General features: G+C 35.8%; 1 protein-coding gene across 6 annotated transcripts in view; it reads right to left on the bottom strand.

Annotated features, from left to right (window-relative positions):
• Positions 1-229: 229 nt before the first annotated feature.
• The window catches only part of STAG2 (STAG2 cohesin complex component), an 82,548-nt gene continuing 55,329 nt past the window's right edge, over positions 230-27,448 (bottom strand). For 2 of the 6 annotated variants that reach the window (XM_086619816.1, XM_086619817.1), the window contains exons 11-34: positions 27,137-27,235; positions 26,959-27,038; positions 26,364-26,471; positions 25,388-25,499; positions 24,635-24,752; positions 23,824-23,927; positions 22,866-22,958; positions 22,586-22,675; positions 21,359-21,562; positions 19,753-19,823; positions 19,224-19,311; positions 19,042-19,122; positions 15,817-15,909; positions 13,143-13,317; positions 12,594-12,733; positions 11,398-11,499; positions 9,107-9,255; positions 8,442-8,570; positions 7,908-8,113; positions 7,323-7,512; positions 7,124-7,237; positions 5,429-5,555; positions 5,012-5,089; positions 2,150-4,275 (exon numbers count right to left, since the gene is read on the bottom strand). In XM_086619816.1, coding sequence (XP_086475942.1) covers positions 4,030-4,275; positions 5,012-5,089; positions 5,429-5,555; positions 7,124-7,237; positions 7,323-7,512; positions 7,908-8,113; positions 8,442-8,570; positions 9,107-9,255; positions 11,398-11,499; positions 12,594-12,733; positions 13,143-13,317; positions 15,817-15,909; positions 19,042-19,122; positions 19,224-19,311; positions 19,753-19,823; positions 21,359-21,562; positions 22,586-22,675; positions 22,866-22,958; positions 23,824-23,927; positions 24,635-24,752; positions 25,388-25,499; positions 26,364-26,471; positions 26,959-27,038; positions 27,137-27,235 — 2,997 coding nt within the window. In that variant the 3' untranslated portion in view covers positions 2,150-4,029. The other 4 variants (XM_086619819.1, XM_086619821.1, XM_086619818.1 and 1 more) reach the window with 4 other exon arrangements.

The following is a 27,448-nucleotide window of genomic DNA, read 5'->3' as shown; positions in this document are numbered from 1 at the left end:
ACTTTAAATTATTACCCAATTAGTGCTTTATTCACATTTTAAAAACTTGTACAATTTATTACAAATATAAAACAGTGCAGTTTTCCATACATTATCCCAACTCTGAGACAAACACTTAAAAGACATGGAAAAAGATTTTGATTTCTATAAACATAACATTTGCATTACTCATACCCCTTTCTTCACTGTCCTCCCCTAACCCCGATTTAAAAAGATCAAACATACAACATACTGTAGGTTTATTTTTATTCAAAAAGTTACTGTCTCAAGACATAAATACAAATCAGAAAACAGTACAATTAGGACAATAGAATGTGGAGGACAACAGGTTAAGGTAAATATATAAAACATTTTTAGCTGGTTGAAAACAAAGCTGTAAGAACTGCTTTCACAAAGAAACACTCCTTCAAGAGTAAGAAAAATCAACTTAAGTTTAAAATCATATATACAGTCCTCTCAGCAGTTCTATTAAATGCAGTGGTGTGAAAAACAATATAGGCAGTACTTTTAGACATGAGAGTATTTATTTATGTAAAATGAGTTAGGCAGATCTAGTTTTGAGTTTGTTGTTATCCCATGACTTAGTAAAATAATTATATTTTATCGTGATCCTTTAGATAACCTATGGTTTTTGGCTACCACAGCCGAATGTTTAATTTCTGAGTCTAAAAACAGGAAGCCTTTTTGTATTCACCCATTTGGGGAGATTCTTGTATTGCAAGCATATTAAGGCATGGAATGATTAAAATAATATACCTCAAGAACTGAGAGACAACTGACAAAAAATATACATATGTAATATAAGTTAATATTTCCTTTAAAATGATGTCTAGCTGCCTAAGCCTTGCAAAATGAGTCGATGTCAAAATGGCATAGATCCACTTTCTGTTTTAGACCAAATTTAATTTATTTGTGAATGGACACAAAATGGAGTTTAAAGCTTAGCTTTCAAAGAATATTATGGGTTGTTTATGAATTTCTATTATCCAATCTAATTTACATACAGAGGAAATGTACTGTAACCTGTTAGAAGTATCTTTAACCTGAAGACTGCTTGCAAAGACAGATAGATAAAACAATATAAAATACAAATTTAAAAATCATTTTTAAAGCATGAATTCTCATGCTCTTCTATTTTTAAACATTGTTAAACTTTCAATATATTTCTGAAACCTCATAATTTTAAGTTGGAATTTAAAAGTAAGAAAAAACTAAACAAACTGCGCAATTATAAAATCAGCACCAATTTATATATATATATAATTTTATTTAAAATTTAGATCCCTATTCCCACACTCTAATAAGCTGTATAATTTTTGTTTAGAATTTTTCTGCAAACATACTACAATAAGCTTCTTTTATTTGGAGACAAAATACAGTGGCACTACTGGAAGGAATTTCACAACATTACATTTTTCTTAAAGGACAAGCAAACTTTCAGGGTTGGTAATGGGCAAGCATGACTGAGATCTGTTACTTTCTGGTAGTTCGTAGTTTATGGACCTTTCTGAGAAGGCTAGCAAGAAGCTTTTGGAATAAAGGTATGTTTTAGATTAAAAAGCTGTTAAAATTCTGCTTTATGTTATTTTTTTCCATGATTAATTAATACAAACCTTCTGTTGCTGAAGTTCGCATTTAATTTAAAATACTGACACTCTTCTGGTTCTACCACTGTAAGAAAACCAATCCATCTATTATTTCAGTTCATGGATGTAAACAGCAATCCAGCAGAGCTCATCATTATTTAGTATAGCCAGCAAGTGTATAGAGAGGGGTTCAAATCTGTACCAAACACCTCTCAGACTGTTAGATTAAACTCAGAGGGAATACTTCTTATGATCCGGAAATAAACTGATAGCACATAAATAAAATATTGATTATTTTTTCCCAACAAAAAGTGTAGCTTATCCTCAAATTGTTTACTTGTCCTTTACATTTCTTTTTTTTTTTCAGGCAAACAAAACTGCCCCTTCAATGCACTTGATGTTGAAAGCATGTCATTCTCCTTAGAGAAAAATCTGTTCAGAATTTCACTTTATCTACCACAATTTTGTATTGAAAAACTTCCTCTTCCACTTAGAAAATGACTTCACCACTGATTTATTTGCTGCTCTGGTATTAAAACATTGACACCCCAAGAACCTAAAAAAAAAGTTAGAAATGGTGTCAATTTGTAGTCTACTACACATTTAACAAAAAAACAAAGCAATTAGTATATGATTTAAGATTAAGACACTTCAAGATATGTTAAGGCATTATAAGTTTATTTTGCTTCCAAACCAGATTCACCACACTTCTGATTTATGTAATAAGATGAAAAGGGCACCGCAGTCATTAGAAAGTATTTTTCCCACATTTGAAATTAACTAGATCCAGTAGGAATGTGATAAAGACTGTGCTTTAATTATTTTAGGTAATAATTGCAAAGTAATTTTTATTTAGTTGCCTAACTTAGGCTTCCTTGACAATGGCGTTCTATAGGCCTTAAACCCGAAATCAAGTGTGTAGTTTCCAGCAACTGAGTCTGGGACAAAACTGGCTGCTGCTTTGTCTGAGCTCATAAAAATAACAGGTCATCTCACAGCAGCTAGCCAGGACACAAACTTAGTATTTCCTATTAAATGTATCAACTGTGTCAGGAAGACAGTGAAAAATCAAACAATAATCAGGTAAAATCAAAATACTGTCCTTCAGGAGACTGTGTGATTAAGTGAAGAAAAAGCTTTCCCGAAATGAAGAATCAGTTTACACTTCCCATGTGGGAGCAAGCTATTTAGTTTCCTATGCCAATGAAACCAGGTATCACCACTGATGTGCCAAAAAAAAAGAAAAAGAAAGAAAAAAAATCAACAAAAAAAAACCCCAGGATATCCAGATCTTGTGACTGTCCTAGCTTTTACAGGACTTTTTAAAATCAGAAAGAGCAATGAAAGACCTAGTTTTCCTGAACCTTAACACTGCTGTTCACATTTATCTGCTTACAAATCGATTTTTACTGTTCTTGGTGTTAAATTCACTTTAGATGCATCGTAGCACACTAAGACACAACTGCCTCTGGTGCCAGTAATAACTGGACACACAACAAAACATGAGAAGATAGCCTAAAATTTTGATCATAAACTATGTGCATCTGAATAAATTAAACAACTTTACTATGTCTAGGTCTATTACAAACCAGTGCAACAACTCAAGAATAATGGACCTCTGAAATAAATTACATGAATAACGCAAATTAACTTTATTCAGAGAAGGTTTTTTGCATTTATGAAACTGGAAGTTTTTTACATTTAAAATACTGCCTGATAAATTCGGCTCTGATTTAATATGGATTCCCGTTGCCTCCTGAACTATTAGCAGAGCTTTCACCGTTTAGGCAGTTAATTCATTTAGCTGGGGTTTATGCTAAAAAATCAGCTGAGTTCTGTGATGCAGCTGTTTTTGCTGCAGTCCTGCTTCCAGGATCACCCCCCATGCTGTGTCCTGCTTGGGAGAAAGGTTTGCTAGATGGTGCTCCCTTGACCCTACCAACTCATTCCTGCGCTCCGCTGCTCCCTCCTTGCGGAGGACCAGCACACAGCCTGCCCCGCTGGCACACTGAGCCGGGCCAGCGCACCGCTCTTCTCACTACTGGCTTGGAATCTTGCAGAGAAATGTGACTGTCACCAGCTGCCATCGTGTGGTGACACTCCCACACTGCAGCGAAGGGATGCCCAGCAAATGCTGGGCTCGTGGAGGGTGAGGAATGGGAAATAAAGTCATAGGAAAGAAACCTAAGTAACAGTAAACCTATTAAAACTATTCTTAGTTTCAGAAATCGAAAAGCTGAAAGGTTTCTGAAATGCACCTGTAGAAGACCAAATTTTCAGCGTTGTCAGAATAAAAATGCCTGTTTTTTCACAGATCAATCAATCAAAAAAAATCAAGAAGGGGAAGGGAAGAACTATTTTAAAACAGAACGTCAGAAAACAGATGATATATTTTTCTTGGTGTTACTTTGAGAACAGAACATACAACAACTAGATGCACAACCTAATCTGATCCATTACTACTAAAGCAAAGGCCTACTGGTACAAAATATATGGATTTGCATTTGAAACAGTATTTAAGACTTCTTTCTCCCATGACAAGAACAGGTTCACGCTGCAACAATACTGTAAAAAATACATAACCGTCTTCCAAATTCCACCAAGCTGTCCAAGATGCCCAGGAAGCCTTGTTGTACTGTCCTCTGCTGGCTTGCTGCAGCTTGTTATTTCCAGTGTAATTTTGTACCAGCTACACAAGGTCAAAAATGGCTGCATACATTACAAGTGGTTCAAGACAGAAGGAATCCCTCATGCAGATTTTTAAAAGAGAATAGAGACTGCAGATTTATCAAGTCGGAAAAAAGGGCAACTGCAAGCAGAAACTACAGACTTCGGATGTTTTGGACCTAAAACTTTATACGGAAAGAAAAAATACCTCTCATCTCTATAAACAGATAATCTGTATTATCTCTATTACCTATTTTCTCTATTATCTTACTTACGCACAAAAGTAAATATGCCAATTTAAAAAAGAATCGAAAAAACCCCACAAATCATCCAATGCTGACAATTGGTAATGACATCAGAGTCACTCAACTAAGCTCATCACAACAGGAAACTTGTCTTTATTATTGTGTATACACAATTTTTTTATTTTTTAAAGCTCTTTGCTATCAATCTCTGCAATGGCCTTTTCCATACCAGATGCGTTTTCTTCTCAGATTCAAAGGCTTTTGATTTTTACATAGCTACATATAAAGTATTAAGAACAAAAATCCTATAAACTTGCAAAGAACATTGACTACCTTAGAATTTATGAAGCTGAATTACAGCATAAAATATTTCACTGACTGTACCAGTCTGCCAGAATAAGCTAACGAAGACAACCTAAAGATTGCATTCTTTCCATCTAAAATTTGGAGTAAGAGAGTATTGTAACCTTAAGACTGATCTTACATTATTTCCTCTTACGTAAATTAACCTACCGATTCATCCATGATTGAAGCGGGGTCAAAGAAATCTGGTTTTAGTTCCGTTCTTTCTCTCCTGTTCTTTGATGGTGGCTTTAGAAAGCAAGCAAATAAAACATGTTAACTGAAATTTTAGAAAAAAATACAGTTTTTAAACTCTAATAAATGAAGCTGAACTCTTAAGGGGTAAGAATTTACAGGGGATAATAATGTGAGAGATGAACATCTATTACAATAAGCATTCTTGCTTTTTGTATGGCAGGATGAATAGATGGCCCTTGTACACAGACAGTGGCACAGCCATTTTAAGAATGCAGAGATCTAAAAGGAAAGGATCAAAAATTTTCCATAAGGAAAATTTGATTCAAATATCCTACTTTAAAACAGAAATACAAATCCAAAATCAGCTTAAAAGACAAGTAAGTTTCTTACTAGGTCGATGTCCATGGTGTCAAAATCCATGCCTTCATTGAGATCTTCAATCCGCCCTTCTGATGACATCATCACATCTTCAACAATTGGCTCTTCATCATCTTCCATTAGACTTGTGCCACGTCGACTGAAATGAAAAGTAAAAGCATACTGTTTAGTACTAAATCAAGTTAAGTTTTATCTGAATATTTAAAAAGCTAATATTCAGTGAGAAACTGTCGACAAACGATAATTCCATTAGACAGGAATCAAGTAATTAAATAAATGCACAACTACTATTAAAGAAAGCCAGTATTTAATCAGCTATAAGATACTAAGAGTGAGAACAACTAACTTACGGAACCTTATGGTACATCTCTAAACAGGTATTCTGAGAGGCAGTGGGAATTGATAAGCAGATCAAACCCACACCTAATTCAGAGATTTCCTTGCAAGTATTTATGCTCAAGTGAGAAAGAACTAAAGCTTTGCCATCTAAAGAAAAATTGTTCCTGCCCTATGACAAGGCAAGGAGAAACATTACTGCGAAAAAAGGGGATGCATAAACCCATTTTCAGACAGACATTCCCTAACAGTCCTTCATTCTCTTTCCTTGCAACTTCTACATTCAACATCAGACCTTATGAGAAAAGGAGTCATTCTAATTATACTAATTGGCATCACTGTATTTGGGAAAAAAAAAAAACAAAACACAAAAACTCACAGAAACTACATTACATGAAGTACTGGTATTAAAGAATAAAAAAGAAGCAGGGGGAAAGATGTAAAGCTCCTCAATATATATATGTCCATGGTTTTAGTTTACAACTTGTACTTTTCTTCTGTAGAACCAGACAGTCTTCATTAAAGCAAAGCAATTCTAAAACTAGTTTTTCGCTCCTCAGCTAAACCAGCTCTGGAACATAATTTCATTGGCGTGCATGTCAAAATGCACGTGTGATGAATCAATGAAGTACACGACACTACAGTAAGAACGTATCACCTCTGAAGGACAGCAATCATTTAAAAACATTACACTGCCTTCATATTTGTTCACAACATGAGGACTTTACTGTGTGCTTGGGTTGAAAAGTTCTACAAAAACTGGTACTACAGCATTCCTCAACTTTGGTGTCAGTTTAGGTCAGAAAAATCCGTATCAATCACAGAAATGCTGAAGACAGCAGTTTTTTCAAAAGGAATACCTTTTTTAAATAAAAAAGCAGCTGAACTCTAAGTTTACAACACAGAAGTCAAAGGAGAAACAGTAGAATTAAACTGAGCAGAAACTTTCTGCTTCACACATTGAACACGTATTTTAAAACCCATTTTTAATGTTCTATGTCTAAAAATGATTCTGAAGAGGGGAACATATATAAAGATGTTGTTTCACGTGTTGCATTGATTATATGTGTCTGCCACAGACAGCATTCAGTTCAACAACCAGTTGGCCTTATTACAGAGCTCACTACTGTTTAATTTCCTGGAATTTAAGCTCAAAAATAAGCAAGAATTCAAACAGACCTACTCTGCTAAATGCATCACACCATGCACTTTTACCACTGCTTTTCTAAGGCAACTTAAAGTTTTAAGACACGGAAAAACACTACTCCAGAACTAGAACATGTATCCCTCTTGAAAGACACAAGAGTAACGCTGCATGTAATGAAACCTCCCTCCCCAAACCACTGAAGAGAACGTTTCACTCTCACTCACATCGCGTGTTGCAAGTTGGTTCTCAGCTTGACGTAGTTCATCTGTGCCCTCTCCTGCTGTTGTCGCGCGGCTTCTTCCTGTTGCCTTTGAGCCAACATCCACGTTACTTGCGTGCTTAAAAAGACCATTATTCTATTTTAAACATGAACTGGTTTTGTGTATGAACACTAACACAAAGCAGACCTACTCATCTACGTACTTGTAATCGAGTGGAGCTTGGTGGTGTTCAGGCTGCATAGGATAGACACCCATGTAACTTTCTTCAGGTCGCAATCTCTTGGGCTCCCTCATTATTGTGGAAGTAAGCTGAGGTGTCTGCATCATGACCGGCGTGTGCATTGTCTGCTCTCTGTTCAGCCACATACTGTCACTACTGCTGCTTTCTTCGGCTGGAAGGAAACAGAGGACATGCGTACATTTTTTTCAAACTCGTCTAAAATTGAATGTTTGAACGGGACTTCAATGCATGTAACTTTCTGCTTATTGAGAATCAATTTCTGTACTTTTTGCCACAAAGTCTTAGGTGTGCCCCAAAAGGCCTGGATTTATAACATTTATATTCTGTGACTTAACGCAGTATAGTGTCTTTATTTCCTGTTGTGAATCAGTGTTATGTTATTCAGACCCTTCAACTGAACAGTCTTCCCACTAACACATACACAGAAGTTACCTTGTTTTTAAAAAATACATTAAAGCATACAAATTCAGTCAAGCTAACAAATAGGGATCGACATGCGTAGTTTATACAAGTATCTAGTAAATTTTAAGATGAGAAAAGTTCTACCTTCAGGTACTTTCCGTTTCCCTGTTGCTGGCTTTGTCTTCTTATTTCTTACTGTAGATCCTCGACTACTAATTCCACTAATCACAGACATAGTATCATCATCCCCACCAGCTAATAAAGAGTTTCTGTAGGACATGAGAGGAAGCCACACATCTTCTCTTCGTAGAGACATCTGAAAGGTCATAAACTTCTCCAAGTAAACATACCTTTAAATAGAAAAAATAATTACAAAGATGTAAAATATCTATAACAAGGTGGTAACACGTGAAGACATCCAATGCTCCTCAGGTAGTTAACAAAAAGGCCTGACAACGGCAAATCCAGAATATGATTTCTGCTCATCCACCATAAAATAACAAGGATAAATACGATTTACCCTTTGTGATTATACTTGACTGCATTAGTGTAAAATTATCTTGATGTGCCCGAGATTCCACTTTAGGTGAATGCAATAAACATCAATATGTATTTATTCAGCTGCATGTCTTTTATGGTTAGCGTTACAAGTATTAAGAATATTAAGAAAATACTTACACTGTTCTTTTGTCTTGTCTGAGAAGCTTGGAGGAGAACTCACTCAGAATATCAAGAAACGCCAAATTTAATGGTGGGTGGCTCTCACCTTGTGGATTAGGCTCCTTAAAAGCAAATTCTATGCCATCCCTAAGAAAAAGTTAAAAATTAAGTCACATAAAGCACAAATTAAAGAAAAAGTTCTAAGTACTGGGAGCTATCAAACCTGAACACCTTTCCTCTAGGTTAAGAAAGCAATAATGAGATGTTTCCATACTTTGGCAAAAAAAAGTGAACACTATTCATAATTCGAATCTAGACACACCTTCTGTCATGATGTTTCTACCTTGCATTTCAAGTTTTCTGCATAAGGCCAAGATGGCCACTACTGACAATGAAGTGGAACAATTCTTACTGCTACAGACAAAGCATTAAAAATATTTTTTCATTATAGCATCGACACTGCTATTATTTACAGGCTTATACAACGATGCTGAAGAACACAAACATTATTTAATATTTGGGCTTAATTCAGGGACAAAACTGCAGTCATCTCCTAATTTATAAATAGGCTGTATCATCTCTAGCGCTGATGCGTTTTGTATTAACAAGCTGATTTTGAAAGACTGAAAAGATTAGTCAAGAAGTGTTTACAAAAAGGGAAGCAAGACAAAGCACACAATTACTTGTGTAACATGGCAATAGCTTCTCTTGTTTTCAACTGATCCAGTCCAAACGTTAGAGCAAAACGTCGAGCAAGTTCCTTTATGCCACTGAATGTCGGTGATGATCGGTCAAAATTATAACCATTTTCTTGAATCATTTCATTGAAAAGCTGTATGAAAGGAAAAGGGAGATTTTCATTTATTAAAAGATTATGCCAAACCTTGGACCAATCAACAAAGACCTAAGTTTCAGTAAAAAAAGGGTTTACAGTAGTTTGTTTCTTTTTTTTATAATTCAACAACCCCAAAAGACAAACATGGAGGTTTAGGAAAGCCTGCACTTCAGAGTTAATCCTTGAAATGCAGCTGTCCAAGCACGCGTAAAACCGTAAATGTGCTGAATGACAGATTTCAGCAGTTCCCTAAACAAGGTGTTCTGGAGTTAAGAATACTAAAAATTAGTACGATTCCCTGACCCATAAGCTAACAGATAAGAAATAAGTGGGTTAAATTCTCACCCAGTCTTTACTATTACAGTTTGTCAAACTAGTAACTTTTAATTCATATTTTTTTATCTTTTCAAAATACAAGTACAGTGAAGAAATTCTAAAATCGAAACGTCTTCAGATTTGCCTGAAGTTGCCAAAGACACCAGAAACTTTGCCATTGAGGATCAAACTTTTAAACATTGATCAATATGAATTCAGCGGGCAAAGCTAAAGACTCTGAACTTTACAGTCTTTTCATTTGCTCAATCCTTTTCTCATCCTACTGAATTTGACTGCAGTTCTCTTCAACAGTCAATATTTTTCTACAATTTTCTACTTTTGTCTAACACTCACCCTTCCCTTTCTCGTATAACACAGAATAAACCAAAATCGGACTTACTAAGGCTATGAACATTAACTTTTCATTTATAAATACGTTTTGGCCCATAGCAACATACTTTTATGTTGGTGTAGCTCACTGCAACTTAGTTATTCCCTTTATTCACTATCACTTCTAATATTTCTTCTCTGGTTGGTTTCTTTTTTTTAAGGAGTTCTCCTGGAAAAAATGCTAGTTACATGTTTATCTTTACATGTGGGGTTTTTCCATTTGTTTGTTTTCTAATACTTGGGTTTCCTCATGTTACTATTCTTATTGTCATATTAGGATTCTGGAACTGCCTCCCTATTACGTGCGTACTTGTACTTACTACATTCACTTCCTCTGTCTGCCCTTTAAAACATAAGGGGCTGATTATTCATGAGACAGAACAGACTAACAAGGATAGCATTTACCCAACATCACAAAAATTTGTGAACTTTGGTGAAAAGTCAGCAAAAACTGTAGGGGAACTCTAGTATTTAGTTGCATATTTTATGTTGCAGTTCCACCAGCTACTATCAAGTCATGCTCCTATCAAAAGGAAAGGCTCATTCTCCCTTTCATTGGCAATATCCACACAGTTAAGCCAGCATAGGGGCTTCATTAAGGACTTCTCCTGGTTAGTTCTCAACCAGGATCAATATCTACATCTGTATCTGCAATGTGGCTCTATGACCTCTAGTACTGACAAAAAAGAGTGGGGAGAGAGAGGACAAATCGGGGTACGTTTTTCCCTTCAACACTAGCAGAGATCTACGTTGGATTACAGCAGTTTGCAGAGATATGGTTTTATTGTTCTCATCCTGTAAATAAGATTCATGCAGATGGTTCATGTGAGCAGATGAATCCGACTCTGACCTCGACTGAATTCATCAGGTCTCCACACAAACAAGCTCATTTACTGAAGAGAGCATTAAATCATGTTTTAATTTCAAAGATGGGTGAAGCCCCTACCAAACATTAAGAAATACTGAATTACTAAAACTTCCCATTACTTCTCAGAATAGTTAAAAAAAGAAGGAAAAAAACCCACCCCACAACAACAATAACTAAAAAAACTCAAAACAAAACACAAATTAAAACACAAAACCTCACCACAGGCAGGTTTTCCCTTGTTTATAGGTTCATGAGTAAGTAAACTAGAAGTTTCACAAGTTTCTGAATACGTGACTCAAACTATTGTTTTAGAGTTAAGAAGGTACCACAGAATTAAATTCATTTTGTATTTATCCGCCTCTCACGTAACACTTTTTGTAGCACAATATCTGGTAAGTATAGGAAGACTTCTGGCAGTTTTTCAAATAGTTCCAGAAAACGTGTTTTAATTTATTCCTACCTTCCATAAAAATTTCTTCATTAATACCTCACACTAGCTATTAAACAACAGGACGTGATCTACGGTATGGAATTTCATGCATAAAAATATTGTAAATCATTCTTACCTGCTGCAAGCTAAGAATAAGTGTTTTAGCACACTGGATTTTGTCTATTTGTCTTGTTTTACTCATAGTTTCTTTAATAATATCACCATAGTCATTGTAATACTAGGAAAAATAAAAAAAAAGGTTAACTTCCCATTTAAGTTGAAAACACTACAACTACTGAATTCTTCAGAAAACAACATCCAGGCTTTGCGATTTAAAAAAAAAAAAATGAACAGGAAGAAACCTAACATGTTCATGATTACATCACCAAAATGACATCCTAAACCACCTCCAAAATAATAATAAAACCTCGAATCAGAAAGTGGATATCCATTTCTTTTTGTTCACCCCTTCAGGGTACAAGATTAGAATAAAATCTTTCTAGTAACTCCTAGAACTCTGGTGAGGAGTCTTCTATTCTCTCTGCTGAAAAGAAGCACTTATGGATGGCTTCATAGCTATAATTTATCCAATGAAGACAGTTGCCTGTTCAGCTCTTTAAGTATTTCAGGTTCAATGAAGACCCAATTACTTATCTGTAGATTCAGAATACATATAGGGCACTGAGACAGACAAAAGCAGGATGCCCAAATTTTACATTTTTTAAGGTAATCACCAAGGAGCAAAGCTTTTTCAAGTTTACAAAATGAGAACTCATATTATCGTGCAGCTGGGAATCTTAGGAGCCAAGAAGGGTTTTTTTGTATTTAAATAAGATAGAAACAGATATGAAGACCACTTTTTTATTTTTTGGGGGTGGGGGAGCAGACAGTGGGTGAAGCTCACAAAACTTTTTTTCTTTTCTCATCTACAAAGTTTAAGCTGAAATTACTTCGTGATGCCTAGCCTCACTGAGTTGATCTCTTGGGAAGATTCTCAAAAGGCCAGCTAAACTAGTAACTGAATTAAAAATACACCACTGATCAGGATAACAAAATACAACTATTAAAACCACAGTAAAAGCAATTAGCAGGTTTCCTTCCCCCTTCCCTGCTACACACACACTGGAACTGTGAAACTAATCTCAGTCATTTTTCCCCTTCTTACAGAAAAAGAACTTTTAAAGGTCTACAAACTATTAATGCTGGAGTTCTGAATTCTTCACGTTTTGACTCAGTTATCTTGCAAGGTGAAAAATACGTAATAATTAAAAAATCCAGAGCTACTGTATTCTAGTAGTCTTATGAAGTATCAGTACTAGGCTTCAGATTTACCTTCATATATTGCTTGAAAATATCTGCAGCTGTATTCATTTCCACCACAGTATATACAATGAGTTTACAGAAAGCTGCAAGGAGATTTCTTCTCTTGTGCAATGCTTCAATTTTGCTAGCTTCATCATCCTGCTGTCCATCTAGAAAGAGTTCAGAACACAAAAACTGTCAGGTTTAAATACATCATACTTAAGCATTATATATGAAGTGATGTGGGCTAATGGTCAGGATTCAGAAAATTAAATCTTAATTTTGACAGCAGTGCACTTCATTGACTACTGACAAAGTCTCTTTTCCTGATACGGAGACATATTTGTGCCTATTAAACTCAACCTTTACCACGATTATCCTACATGTCCCTAAAACTTGAAATGCTTTAATCAGCTGCTGATGTTTAAAAGACAAACCTATCTCTGTGCCCATGCACACCTCTCAATGCCAAAAAAGAAGGAAAAAGAAGAAAAACACAAACCACAAAAAAAGCATAGGCAAACAAATATATTAGTTAGAAGGCATATAATATAAAGGAAACGTAAGTTTTGTACAAACCTGCACTATTATTATCATCATCCTGATCAATGAAGACATGATCTAAAATGAAACTGAGTAGTTCAGATTGCAATGAAGAATCAGGAGTGTAAACAAGTGGCTCCAACATGTCACGTCCTCCTGTCATAATCTGATGACTGAAGATCATCAACACATCACACAGAATTGTGAAAGCCTATTAAAAAGAAGCCTTAGTAAATACTTGCTTAGAAACTACATTTTACTGACAATAATGTATTTTCACTTAACAAAATACCCAACGGCGTACACAAGCCACTTAAGTCCTAACCAACCACACAGGCCAAGCGGAAGTCGAAATGCACACAGTTTTTTACAGGAGGTTGCTGTATGAAAACCGGGTCTCCAAACAAAAACACTGCACAGATGAGGCCAACTAAATATCAAGACATTGTGAGATTAAAACATGAGAAACCTGAAATTCCCAAATTCTGCCTAGCAGATACTACATTAGGTCACTAGAGAACTGTGTGGACATCGACCATAGTATAGTCTCCCTTATTCTTTCTTTTTTTTTTAATTGTTCCAATCACACTCATAAAACATCTAACAGTTGAGATCATTCAATTTCTTTAAATCCTAAAGCACGTCTTGCTTCCAAAAAGGCAACCACCTTTTCATTTTGCTGGCTAACTTGTACATCTGACATCAGATTTAAATATCTGTACTATACGTCCCTGGAAAGTTCGAATGTATCAGTACCTAGATTGACACAGACCAAGGCAACACACTGCTTAGTGCTGGACCTCTGACTCTCATCTCTTAAGTACTTCCATTTTAATGAACAGACCTGTCCTCTAACTCCTCGAAGCAAGTATCAGTAGTTCCCTGGTCGCAAAAATACATACGCTTCTCTTAAGTGCCTCGTGCCCTTTCATGAGATATTGGGGAAGGGAAGCTACCGTGGCTCCTGTACCCTATGTGACTGTGGCAGTACTGGTTTCTAGAGCGTTCACCTGAATCAGTTACACAGCCTTTTAAAGAGAGCTTCAGTAATTTTCGTTACTCGCACTTTCACACTCTACACCTTGTGATTTTGACACTGGAGAGCTCTCCGACATAGAACGTGCCTATTCGGTTCCAGAAATATTCTTGTTATAGCAAGAGTTTCACAAAAGCTGCAGTCGTGTGACTCAGTGGACTGGATTTTCAACTTCAAGCTCAACCAGGTTGTTATTGCTTTTAGCAGCAAAAAGGCTCCCGGCTTTCTATTTGTTTAATTAAAAAGTATACTGAGAAGATAGTTTGGTTTTTCCACCAGAGACATAGTTTCTTTTTTTCATTTTAGCATTCTAAAGGTTATTAAAGGCATTTACTTAGAATTAATCTTCCTATCGGTAACCTGTTCTCTTCACTGGAACCTGAAACTCCTGGGGGTGTCCTGGCTAGAGAACCATTTGACTACAGACTAGAAGAGACTCAGCCTCTGCAGTTTAACCTTTTCCTTTAACCTTGCTGCCCTCAGAACTCAAGACGAGTATCTCCCAAGATGATGTCTCAATTCTTCTTGAAATGGAGTAAAAATAAAAACCAACACCCAAAACATTCACATCTGCTTTTTTCTTCAAAAAGCCAGGAGTTTTGTCTCCTGCCTGAAATGTCAGGCACTAATTGCATGGACTAAATACCTACGTATTTTATGTCTGAAATATCCAAGAACTTCGTTCCAGCTAAAACTCTCCCCAACAAAGGACAACTATGCGGGACTGACTGTAAAACTGGTAAAATGAAAACTGCTGGCATCTTTTCTGAGCAGGAGCATCCTCACTGTTGAGGCATCCAAGCATTTGCTAGAATAGTCTCCAAATATCTCTAAGCAATACTATTAACGATTGACCAGTATGTGAGTACACCTAAGGGTGACCACAAAAAACCAAATACCACTTCCCAACAATAAAATCCCTAGGTTACAGTGTATATGTGTGCATGTATAAACACACACACTCATGTTAAGTACTTTTTTTTTTTTCCTCTTGATTCAGAGATCCCCAAAACCCCAGAACTTTGAAGAACTGAGAAGTATTTTGTGTACACAGCACCATGGTGAAGGGGAACAGAGAGAGAAGGTGCCCCCTGTATGTCCCCACAGGTTTACAGCAAGAGGAGGAAAGTTTTTTTCACAAGTCTTGAGTGGATGGGCACATATATATATATCTCATAGTACAAACGTGGGAACACAAAAGCATTCAAAGACAGAACTAAAAAATAACTTTAAATAGCTGTCTCTAGCTCTTCCAGCTCTGAGCCTACGAATCCACAGTCAGCTCCTTTGGAGGTGTATGTCATGACCACATGGTAAGCAAGAGCTTTGAAATGAAACTCTCACCTACCTTACAAACCAGAGGGCTTACACAGTGTGTCTGACCAGTCATTGTTTAAAGAAACAAACAAAAAACCCCTCTGAATAAAAGTTTATGCTGCCTAAAATTACTAGAAAGATTCAAGTTTAAATTGATTCTGAAATCCTACCTAAATTACCTAAAGGACAGCAGGTGTACAAGTAGGGTATGTATTCAGACTCAAAGGGCATTCGGCCTAAACATTCAAGACATAACACATTCCCACATAAGCGCTAAAAATATTAGCAAGACAAACTTTTCCATTGCTTTAAAAGTGTAATATTAGAAGACTACAAGGATAAACAACCACCACTAACCTGTTCCTTAACAGCAGTGTTTACATTGGTCAGGTAGTGTTGACAGATTTGACAGAACACTCTCATCTGCTTCTTTAGACGTAGAAGATCCTCCTTTAAAGAGAAGGATTTCAAATAACAGTTTTGCTTTCTCAATTTTATAGCCACACTTAGTGTCTGTATTTTCACAGAGCTATCCACCACAGGCCTCATACACAGTCATAACATTCAAGTTCACTGCATTATGTAAAAATCACTATTACAAATAAAAATAGCAAGTAGCAATTTCATCAATTCTGTCACCCTGGGCACCACAAAAAGAAACGAAAGTTAAGAGGAAAATAGTGAAGTTATTTATTAAAAAAAAAAAAAAGTACCAAAAAAACCTGAAAATCAAATCTAAAAACACCCCACCAACACCCACACCCTCCCAAAAAAACAACCCAGAGCATAAAGCATTTTCTCTTAAAAGTATCTGTACTTTTCAACCTAGAGGATAGATTTTAGGTAGCCGTTTAGAACTGAAATAGACATGGCTACATGGTATTATTTTTTTTTAACTCATTGCTTTGGGATAAAGTAAAATGTCAGATTAGAGTTGGGGTTTTCTTCCCCTTTCACTGAAAAAAAAAAAAAAGTAGCTTTAGAAGTGTTGCAATAACTTCCAGAAAAGTAGATTATTGAGCAAAGTAACAAATCAGTACAAATACCATTTGCATGTGCTACATAGTTGGTGTGCTAACTTCTAGTTAATCTTGTGAAGATTCTAGCCCCTGTAGAACTGGGGAAGTCATATGACAGAAGAAAACTGTGTAACCAGCATCAGACCAGTCAAACGAAAAATACCCCTGAGTTAAGTTTCAAAAGTACCAATGCAATCTAAACCAAACCAAGTCTCTCCCTTCAAGAAAGCAGGTAACACACTGGTACAAGGCACCATTTAACCTCAACAGGGATCACAAAAGCAACAGCTGCCCCTTGACTATAAGTTTAAGTACAATATGATTTCAGAACTTCACTACATCAAATCTTTTCTCTCAACATTTACCATTCAGATCACTATACTGATGTTGAGAGATGGGAATATTTTCTTTTATAAAGAATTATTTGTTTAAATTTTAATAAAAATTGAACTATTTATATAGCCTCTTATTTTAGTAGCCTATATTCTGAAGCTAGTTCCCATTCTTACTCAACTGTTCATAAATGGCACCCAGTTAGCAGCTGGTTTTTGTTCTGTTACAAAACTAACCAAACAAAACAATAAATCTTTAGGCACAGTCCATTTCTGTCACTTCTGATTCCATGCTTCAGCTTCTTTGCCATTATGTCCCATTGCCATTGAACAGAAATCAATGGAACTTCTGTATGTACCTGGTATATTTGCCAGCAGTCAAGCAGTTAAATACAATAAAATAGTTGTGGTTCAGAAGTTAAACCTATGAAAGTTTTAATTTACCAAATTTTATTACACAGGAGCAGAAAATAGCAGAAAATAGTCTCAATAAAGGACCACTTTTGATTACATTCATTCCTGTTGAAATTATGAATTTCAATTTACTGCAAAATAGCCAAGTTAATCTTCATTCCTAACTTAACTTTTTAGTACTTAGTTCAGCTTCTGCCATCAGGCTTGTCATAAAGATTTAATCACTATTACAAAAAAATGAGACTGCTGTTTACTCTTTAAAGAGTAAGCTAAAAAAGCCTCCAAATCCTTTATTCACATAAGTGGGTCTCAACAATCTACATATCCACTTTATACCTGGTATTTTTGGGTTTGGAAATGTTAAAAGCCATTAAAACCTAGATGGTAAACTAGCTAGCCAGCCGCTATTGAAGAAGTTCACATTTATTTAACAGGCATTTAGATTTTAACTACTGAATCACTAAGGCTGCAATTATTCATGGGACTAATGAAGTCTTAACATGATAGAAGAAAGGAAGGAAGGAAAACACCATGATCTCACAAAGGTGTTCTCTGTTAAAAGAACAAGTTACATAGCATGCTTCTCTACTCCTTGTCTACCAGCTCATACTACCACACCCTAAAATAAAGAAAAAATTTATAATTATACATCTTCACATTAAAATAAGTTTATGGTAATAATGGGTTATTAATTACAATACCATTTATTTATTATAAATTATTCACGTTGTGAGTCTGTTTTCTCACTAGTAAATTATGACAGATGCCTGCAACTTCTTTTTCTTAAACTAATATTAAGTATGGCAACCAAAGTGTTTAGAAGACCTTAAGAAGTTGCTTATTTCATCTCTGACGTAAATAAATGATGTGTTATCAGTAACTCCAAAAACAAAGTGCAACTCCAGCATAAATTTCCAGTGGAAGAGCACAAAACGTACCCTTCTTACAAAACTGTACATGGCTTCCAGAAAAACTATGTTTGATTTTAACTTTTTTTTTTTAAAAAAGAAATCCTCAAACATTTCAGCACTTATCAACTCTGTTCTAAACAGTCCAGCCTTTCAAAAACCATCCTTCATTAGGCAGTTCACACAGCAAACCACCTAATGCCCTCTGTAAGCAATGCTGTCCAGTGGATACAAGAAACCTTAATCCTTCCTCCAAGATTTTTCAAGAAGTGAAACTAGAAAGATGACATTTGCCAGAGCTTTGTCCTTCAAGATTATTACACGTAGAACCAGAACAGGCCCTTTTATTATTTCCTAACAAAGTTTAAAATTTAACTTAATCTTTTCGTGTCTTTATTTAATGACACATTTAAAAATCTGATGAAGAACAAAGTATGATTGCAACACACTGAGCAATAAGAACACTATTATATCGTCCCAGTTCTTTTACCTCACTGGCTTGTCACTGATTCTTACATAAATTCAAACCCACGACCTTAGAGCAGTAAGACTAACTATACTGTGTTTTATAACTGGTAGTCTACCCCTCTTTAGCATTGTTACTGTGCCAGACTAATAGGTACTGCATTTATTTACTACAATTACTTTAAAATTCTGTCAAATTAAACATAATATTGACATTTAAGTAACAAAACCATAACAATTTAGAGAAATACTAGGTTTGAAGTCAAGCACTGCGCTACTATAACTATGAATTCTGAAGAACTTATTAGAAAGGCAGATTTAAGCAAGTATCTGTATTAAAAAAAAATAACTTAGTCTTAAATAATTCCATCACAGCTCCCACTTGATGACACTGCAGGTTACATACAAATGTTTACTTACTAATACAATTGGAACAAGGCATACCTTTGTGGAACTGCTTTCAGTAACTTTTGCTAGCTGCCAAAGGATTACATAATGAGTACACTGCAGTGCATGAATAACAATCTGAAACCAAAAGGAAAAAATGCATTAGATAACAAAGGCCAATAAAAGACAGCAACAAAAGCTACTTACTGTTGCACCTAAAGAACATTTTAACTACAGACCTGTTCTGGCATGTCTCCATTTTCAATGCCAGTTTTCAATAACTTGTAGTTGCAGCCAAACAAGTCCCATCTTGATAGGTCATGAGCACTGGAAGCATTAGAAATGAAGCAAAGATGTAATTTAACTAGCAGCATTAGAAATGAAGCAAAGATGTAATTTAACTAGCAACATTTCTGCAATTTCATCTTAACAACAACTAAAAGCTTAACTGGTCAAAAAAACAAAATAAACACAACCACAATAAAAAAAAACACCAAAAAACAACAAACATCCCTACCAAAAAAAAAATTCGCAGTCCCAATAACACTGAAAAAGGAAAAAAAAAACACCCAGAAGACTTCAGTTTTGTATATATTTCTTCACATATTCAAGACACATCATGTTCTGCACAACTCTCAATAATTTGCACTAAACAAAAAAACCTCTAAGTTGCATTAAACAGTCAGAGATATCAAATCAAAAATAAGCAAACAAAATCAACCTCTCCTCATCACAAACCCTGACAGATGTTTGCAGAAGCCTACTTACTTGTGAAAAGCAGTGATTCTCTTCAGTGTTGACAAGACTTGATATGCATCATCTTCATCAGGTTCCTCCCCCTATTTAATAATCATATAGTAAGATATTCCAAGCAACGTATGCTAAACAAACTAGGGAACTTAAAAAAAATCCAATCACTGAACACCAAAACACCCCCGCCATAACCCAACCAACAACCAAAAAGAGTGAGAACTGCATCTAAATTATTTATCAATTTATCATTTGTCTCTAGAAGAGTTAAAGAGTTTCACAGAGAAGATATCTGTTCATGTTTAGAAATAGTGAGCAGCACACAGAGAAACGGGGCAGATGAGCAAGAAGGAGGGAGTGGGAAAAAAAGAAAAAAGTCTAGGATAGCAGAATACAATGTATTATGTAGGTGCTTCAATTCTGTCTGAAGAATCCAGCAGAGGCCACTGTCAGACAATAGATTCTGGACTAGATGGGCCACAGGTCAGTATCTCAATCTTACTTTAAACACAGAAAAAAAAAGTCTTTGAGAGAGGTAAGGGAAGTGTTTCATTCTCATTTTCCTGCAAGTTCTGACAAACTTGCATTTGGAGAAAGAAAAGGACTAAAAAGGAATTGGTCCAAAAAGACTCTATTTAAGTATACAGGATAAACTCTAAGGTCACAGAAACTCCTCCCATCAGTACAGCAGAGATACTGCAAGCCCAATGCTTCTTACTCTTCTGTAGTTGCACAACCTTATCAAAGCACTGTGGATTTCAACACTAGAGTATTTGAAATACCAGAGTATTTGCCATTTTCCTCCAAGCTCACTGTCTGACATTTCATTTCCTTGCTTTAGCACTTTCTCTTTTTCTGCACAAAGTGGGAAATAAGTGGATTACTAGGTCCATTTCTTACATAGTCCACGTTATGTCTAAGGTTTCTAGAGTGAAGTGCCAGTTCAGGCCAATAAGCAAGAGGAACAGGAGAAAAGCTGATAAAATAAGCCTGTGCCTGAGAAGTGTGGAGAATGAAGTCATCAAAAAACACACTTCCCGTGCTCCTTATCACAGATAAGGAGGAGGAGAAACAAGTTTTGTCTGAACGTCAGGGATCTCACACAGTGAAGCTGAATACTGTATCAGAAAAATTCTCACTCTTCAGATTAGCGCGGTGTGGGAACAAAGTGGTTTTCAAGCTATTAGCTGCGTTTGCTTGCATTCTGGAAGGGAGGGGGAGTGTTTTCTAGAGACTTTGATATCTAACAACAGCAACATGCAATCCCAGGCACGACTAGCAACACCAGTACATCTGAGGAGAGTCCTAGTAGAATTAAAATGCTACATCTCTGAAAAACACGAGCTTCAAAATCTAAAGGTGAAAAGCTTACATGATTTCACAATTTATCTGCAACTTATCTCAAATTCCCAAAAGACATTTGTCAAAAAGAGAATAAAATTAAAGACTCACTGTCCTACTATAAAAGAACAGCCTGAGATGATACTGTTGTATTATTGTGCTCAACAGTTTTGAAAGTCAGAGGGAAGTTCCCACTTCTAACTCTCTGACCAGCATAGGAAGGCAGAAAAACACAGAAATATTGAACAAGGACAGGAAAAGTTCATCTGGCACATTAAAATACCTCTTGCAGGAAGTCTTCAAGAAGTCGATTAAACTTGTCTGCCAATTCATCTATTAACTGACTCCTTGCAATGTCAACTCTGTTAAAGATTGTGAATTCTTCATTACAGAGCGCGTGGTATGTTTTAGAACAGGCTTCCAAAACATCTATATCTGTGTGCTTCTCCACAATATCCCGGATTTGTCGCAGTAAGGCATCCAAATGCTGCAAGAAAGAAGAGGTGTGGAAAAAAATACGTATTCATATATACAGACACACATGTACATATTTTTAATAAACCTTAAGGAATTTTAAAAGATTAATTCAATTTGTTACTTTTCTAACTATGATGCAGAATACAAAACATTTCTAGAAAGCCAGGGAAGCTTCTGAGTAAATTAAAAATCTATTTAGCAAAAATTAAGTAGGAGCTTGTCAAAGGCTGAAGATTCAAAGCATTTTAAAAAGTCATTAAAAATTTGCAATTGTTAGTATGGTTTTATCTAACATTTGAATTTGCAATGACAACTGAACAACACAGAAGCATTTACCTCCCACTCACACAAACATTTATACATCATCTTAAAAGCTGTATAATCGAAGATTTAGTTTCATAACACTCCAGCATCAGCACTGAAACCAACTTCAGTTCTTCTTCTATGCCTCCTCTCAACCTGAGTTGCTTCACCGCTGGGCTATGCTGCCAACTAAACATTTTATTATTGTTTTGACCCTAATGATTTCCAGCTACTTGCTTCACAATACAGCAAAATAGTGCATCTGAGAAGGAGAAAATAGAGACAAGGACAGCTTACACCAACTTCATTACCATAGCAGATAAAATGAGAGCAGTTAACTATGTAATTTGTGAGCCAATAGTTTTTTGCTTTTTCATGTAATGAAGATGGTGGTTTATTACTTCCAGTGATCGGAAAAAGAAAACTTAGCAAGCTATTTCTACAAGCTTTATCTCTCAGGCTGTACACCTCAAACATGACCACAACCCAACACCACCTGTTCTCACATAAAGTTCATCTAACTGGCAATATTCTCTGTTGAAACTCGCCAGACAGGCCCTAGGAAGCTCACAGTATCTCTAAGAACAGCTCTGATGTCCAAGTCTCATTCTCAATAAGGGTTACAATAAATACTCACACAAAAAATCACCTACAACGGTGATTGCAATTCCAGTGACTAAGTCTAAATTCCAGGTTTTATCCTTTTAAGTGCTACTGAATGTTACTTTACCTTTTCTAATCGCCCTGTTGTATAAATTTCCAAATCAAAGTACTGTGGCAACTGCAGTAAGTTGGTGACTTTTTCTGCATCTACAGAATACTGTAAAATTAACAAGGAAGAAAGTTTAAATGAAAAAGTCTTGGACAACAAAATTCATTACAGATCAAATATTAATACAGACCAGTAAGAAAAAGATGAAGACTTGTGCAAGTCATACAGTTAATTATAGAAACTATACTTGTTAACATTTCAAGAACAGTCCATCAGCAAGAAATGGAATGACACCCACCTTTGCTAGCAACTGAGGAAGTGCCACTGCAAAAAGTTCAGTAATTTTTGTCCTGTCATCCAGCTGGGTTTTCTTTTCCTTTGCTGTCAGCACCTAAAATATCAGTGTTGTGAGGATTTTACAACGAAAGTTCTGGAGTAAAGTTTCATTATCATTAATGAAATGACAATTAGGTATGCAGACCTTCTAATACCATTGTAAAATATTAATGTAGAAAAAAAAGCAGTCCAATTAAAAAATTCAGCACTCAAAAAATGCAATTCAAAGTTACACCTAATACTATTGAGATTATCTTGAAAACAGAAGCAACAATCTAGAACAAAAGGTTTATTCTCCCTGCAACAAAATATCATGATCAGAATGCTTTTCTTGACAATGAAAGAAGAGCAAACCTTTCAGCTTACTTACGATTTTTAATGCTATTTACTCAATTCATGTCAACCTGATCTTCATACGAGTTTTCAATCTTTACCTAAATGGGTTTCTTACTGAAAGCTGCACCAGGCTAGCAAGCAGTTTCCTTCCCTGCTTAATGTCCCAGTAAAAAAGGGCTGCCTAAACTCCATAATATCAGAGAACTGGTCGACTGTCCTCCTTCTAAAGAGACCATGAAGCATATTCCCTTCTCTCACTCTGCACTTTCAAATTGAAAATAGTTTTATCTTTCCCAAACACTGATTTTTGTTCTCCCTTCCAACCAATACTTCTTTCAAAATCAATTTCGTATTACCTTTAATAGTAAACACAAATACAGTAGTCCAAACAGTATTAAGCACGTGCCAAAGTCCAGAAAAAGTGAACTAGCCAAAGTAGTCAGATACTGGAGGCTGTGGAGACCGAAGCTGAATTTCTGCATTCAGTTCCTTCAGCAGCAACAGCCTACAACCTTTTCCCTCTGCCCACGCTGTCCCGCATAGCCATTCCCACATTTCTAGACAAGCAGCTTTCGGCTTCCTACCCTTTTCCCTGTTCCTCTTCCCACAGGAGGATGACATTCAGCGGCTTGCCGAATTGTACAAAGCATTATTTCAATCAGTGCACTTTCCTGTCTATCTGTTAAAGCTGAAATTTAAGAAACAGATGTTAAAACACAGTTTGATTTTTTCATTTTCCACAAGTATTAGTATCTAAGGATCAAAATATGTTTATAGCTCATTTCCAAGGATGAATGTGGCACAGGGGATAGAGAAAATAAGCACCTTACAAAACAACACAAGAAAATATTTTAAATTGAGGGAATATCACTGGATGAGTCACAGGACAGGATGAAACAAATACCAAAGTCTTACAATGATTTTAGTTCCTTTTTTTTTTTTCTCTCTCTCTCTCCAGAAGTCCACTTGCTAAGATTCATGCATTACAGAATTAAGCCAGGGCTTTTGTTTGGTTTTACTGTTGTTAAAGAAATGATGGTATTTTTCCATAGGGCAGTTTTAACACTCAATAAATGAACTGGTTTCACAAGCAACTTAGTTTATCTAATGCCAGAAGTGCAGTACGAAGTTGTGGAAAAACAGGGCAACTGGACACGGCATGCTTATTCCCTCTCTTTTCTTCCCACCACTGTTCTTCTGTGTCTCACTTCCATATCACAAGTGATCTTTCTACTCTTCCTCACATTTTTTAATTAGTATTAATGATCTATTACAGTCATGTAAAAATAAAGAATATATGGGGACTCATAAATGCAAACATCTTATTTTCCTTATAAATCAAGACTAACAGAAACTGCATAGCAATATAAAGAAAGATCTATGAAAGTCTCTTACGTTCTTCCCCATTGAGAGGCTCCTCCAACAGAAGACTGTTCATACATTCCCAGTCCTTCAAGAGGTCTGTTGCACAGTCCCACATGCTGTCCACAAGATAAGCAGCATGTTCATGCAACTAAAATGAGAACAGATTAAGCATTTTTCTTTTATTGCTGATAAACTCATTACAGAATTTGCTATAGTACGGGGTATTTTTCTCGCTTGGCTCCTGTCTGTGCCAAAAAAAATAAGAGAAAATTTTGCGAGCTCTCTGGTTCAACAGACGCCTCTCTTTCCCCAGTTAACTTAAAAAGATGCATCCAGACGAACTGCCACAAAGAGTAGTGCTACAAGATCTGTCAGAACTTTGGGGATAAGGAAAGTAGTGGTTGTGGGGTTTTTGTTTGTTTGGGTTGTTTTTTTCCCCCTCTCCCCTTATAAAATTGTAATTTCTTTCCAGCTATATATTAGCATGAAGAATGATGGAACAATATTTGTTAGAGAAGAGCTCACAGCCGGTCTCAACACTGTGCACTGGACAGATCCTTCAAACAAACACAACCACACAAAACAGTCTTTCAAGCCCCAGGTTGCTCGAATAATGGGAAAACCAGGACTCACTGTTATTAACCAATGAGTGGGAAAAATAAAAATAACAACAACAAATTTAATTTTTAAAAGAAATTAAAACAAAACAAACAAAATCCCACAACAACAACAAAAAACCAAAACGCACCACAAAAACAAGGATATCCCTGAAAAACAACCTACCTCACTTTCCAAAAAGAAAAACACTAATGTCTTTACAAGATTAGCATTCGGACTTTGTCTTCCCCTCCTTTTAAGTATTCCATCATCTTCAGGATCTCTGCGGCTGAAAAGCCTAAAAGAAAAATTTCAGGACAAGTTGCTTCTTCATTGCCTCTGCCACAGCCAATTCATATCAAGATACTGGTTTTTACAGACACACACTTAATACCTTGCTGCTTGGCTCCACATTTTATTTCGAAAGCAAGTAATTTGGGACAAGTATCATTTGAACAATTTCATATACGTTGAGTTGGTATTTCACTGACAGTTTCCAGTGGAATGTGTAATTATAACAAAATACTTTACAAACACCAGTCATAATGGCAGGTGCTTGAGGTCTCATGCTCCTCTTTAGCAAATCACATTTTCTGAACCTCCTCACATGAGACTAAAGCAGCAAAGAAACACTGGAAGAATGTCTGAAAAGTATTAGACAGAAACTCTATTCTGTTTCCCTGCACACCTTATGTATGTGCCGAATTTTTTCTTTTTTTTTTTCCTTTTTTTTTTTAATACTTTACAAAATGGTCATATAAGCCAACTGTGACAGCAGGGGTTGGGGGAAAGGGAAGAGGAACTACAAAAGGGAAAATACTCATTGTAAGCACAAGTCTTAGGTACCAAACCATGTGAACATTTTAAGATGTTTCACAGAACAGAGCAAGGACGGGAAAGGAGAAGCCAGAGGAATATTTTTATTACAGTCCCTGTAGATACAAGCTTTTAAAGTTTAGCCCTCAAAATTACTCTCTCCCATTCAAAAAACTACAACAGTTCAAAAACTACAGTACTGTTACATTTTCTGTAAATGATTTCTTAAGGCCACTTCATTATTCAGTTTTTCCTTTTCTTAATTAAAACTACTAAGAATCATGGTATTAGTGCACACACTAAAACCTACAGGAACAAGAAGTTAACTATAATTTCTCCATCTTACTTTTTATAAAGAAATTCCCCTGCGGCAACTGCTACTGGCCGATGAGCTGAATAAACCAGATGGTAGACATTTTCACAGTCTTCTGCAGTCAGAACTTCTTCACTACTCCTAGGGGTGGGGATGGGAAGAAAGAAAGAAAAAAAAAAAGCTGAGTCAATAGAGTATGAAATCTAATTAGGGAGATGTAAATGAAGAAGAATCTAAACTTTTTCCTCCAATGTATCATCAAAATAAAAATTAGTGATAAAGTATGAGCATGTGGTAGGTCATGCTCAAAAGTACAACTACTGTGTAATGTTCAATACATCTCATATTTATTCAGTTCAAATATTCCATGATAACTTCAAATTAGGGAGGACGAATTCTGAGTTTCCAGCCTTTACACTTACTTAACTGTGGCAGATAAGTAAGAGCACTGTTCTAGCCAGATTACTTTTGAAATTCCAGTTTGTTTGAGTGTAATACGTGTATACATTTCTCTAGATTTGGATTATCTGAATTCTGTCAAGATGCTGTCCTCACCCACAGGTACGAGAAATACTTCTAGGTTTCAATATTTGTTGTAGGTCAGATAAGGAGGTACACATGTACTTACTGTAAAACAAGAGTGAGTAATTTTATTGCTTGGACTGCAACATCATATTCTTTGTCAAGAGTCATAGACACAATTCTATCCTAAGAACACAAAAGAAAGTATTTTCAAAGAGGAAAGAAGTGTAATACAACTTCAAAAAAAACCTCACACATACTTAAAAACATGGAGTTACACTAACCTTGAATCGACTGGTGAAGAGTTCCAATTTGGAATTAAGCTCTTTATTATAGTAAAGCCCTTGCAAAGCAGTTAGGCATTTGAGTCTTACTTCCCCTTGCTAAAATAAAATTAAGAACTGGATTAAAAGTCAAGTATAGGATACAGATGTGATCTTCAAATCATACAAGATGAGTTTCTTTCGCAGTCTGAATTAATTCAAAGACAAAGATCAAATGTTAAGATATACTATCAATAATCATGTTAATAAGAATATGTCCCTGTTCATAACAAGACAATGAAGAAAAAAAAATAAATACCCCAATGTCTTACT

The sequence above is a fragment of the Tauraco erythrolophus genome, chromosome 13 (genome assembly GCF_009769465.1).
Source record: "Tauraco erythrolophus isolate bTauEry1 chromosome 13, bTauEry1.pri, whole genome shotgun sequence".
Taxonomy (NCBI): Eukaryota; Metazoa; Chordata; class Aves; order Musophagiformes; family Musophagidae; genus Tauraco; species Tauraco erythrolophus.
The sequence above is the reverse complement of the archived record's forward strand: the minus strand, read 5'-3'. Positions and strand labels throughout refer to the sequence as shown.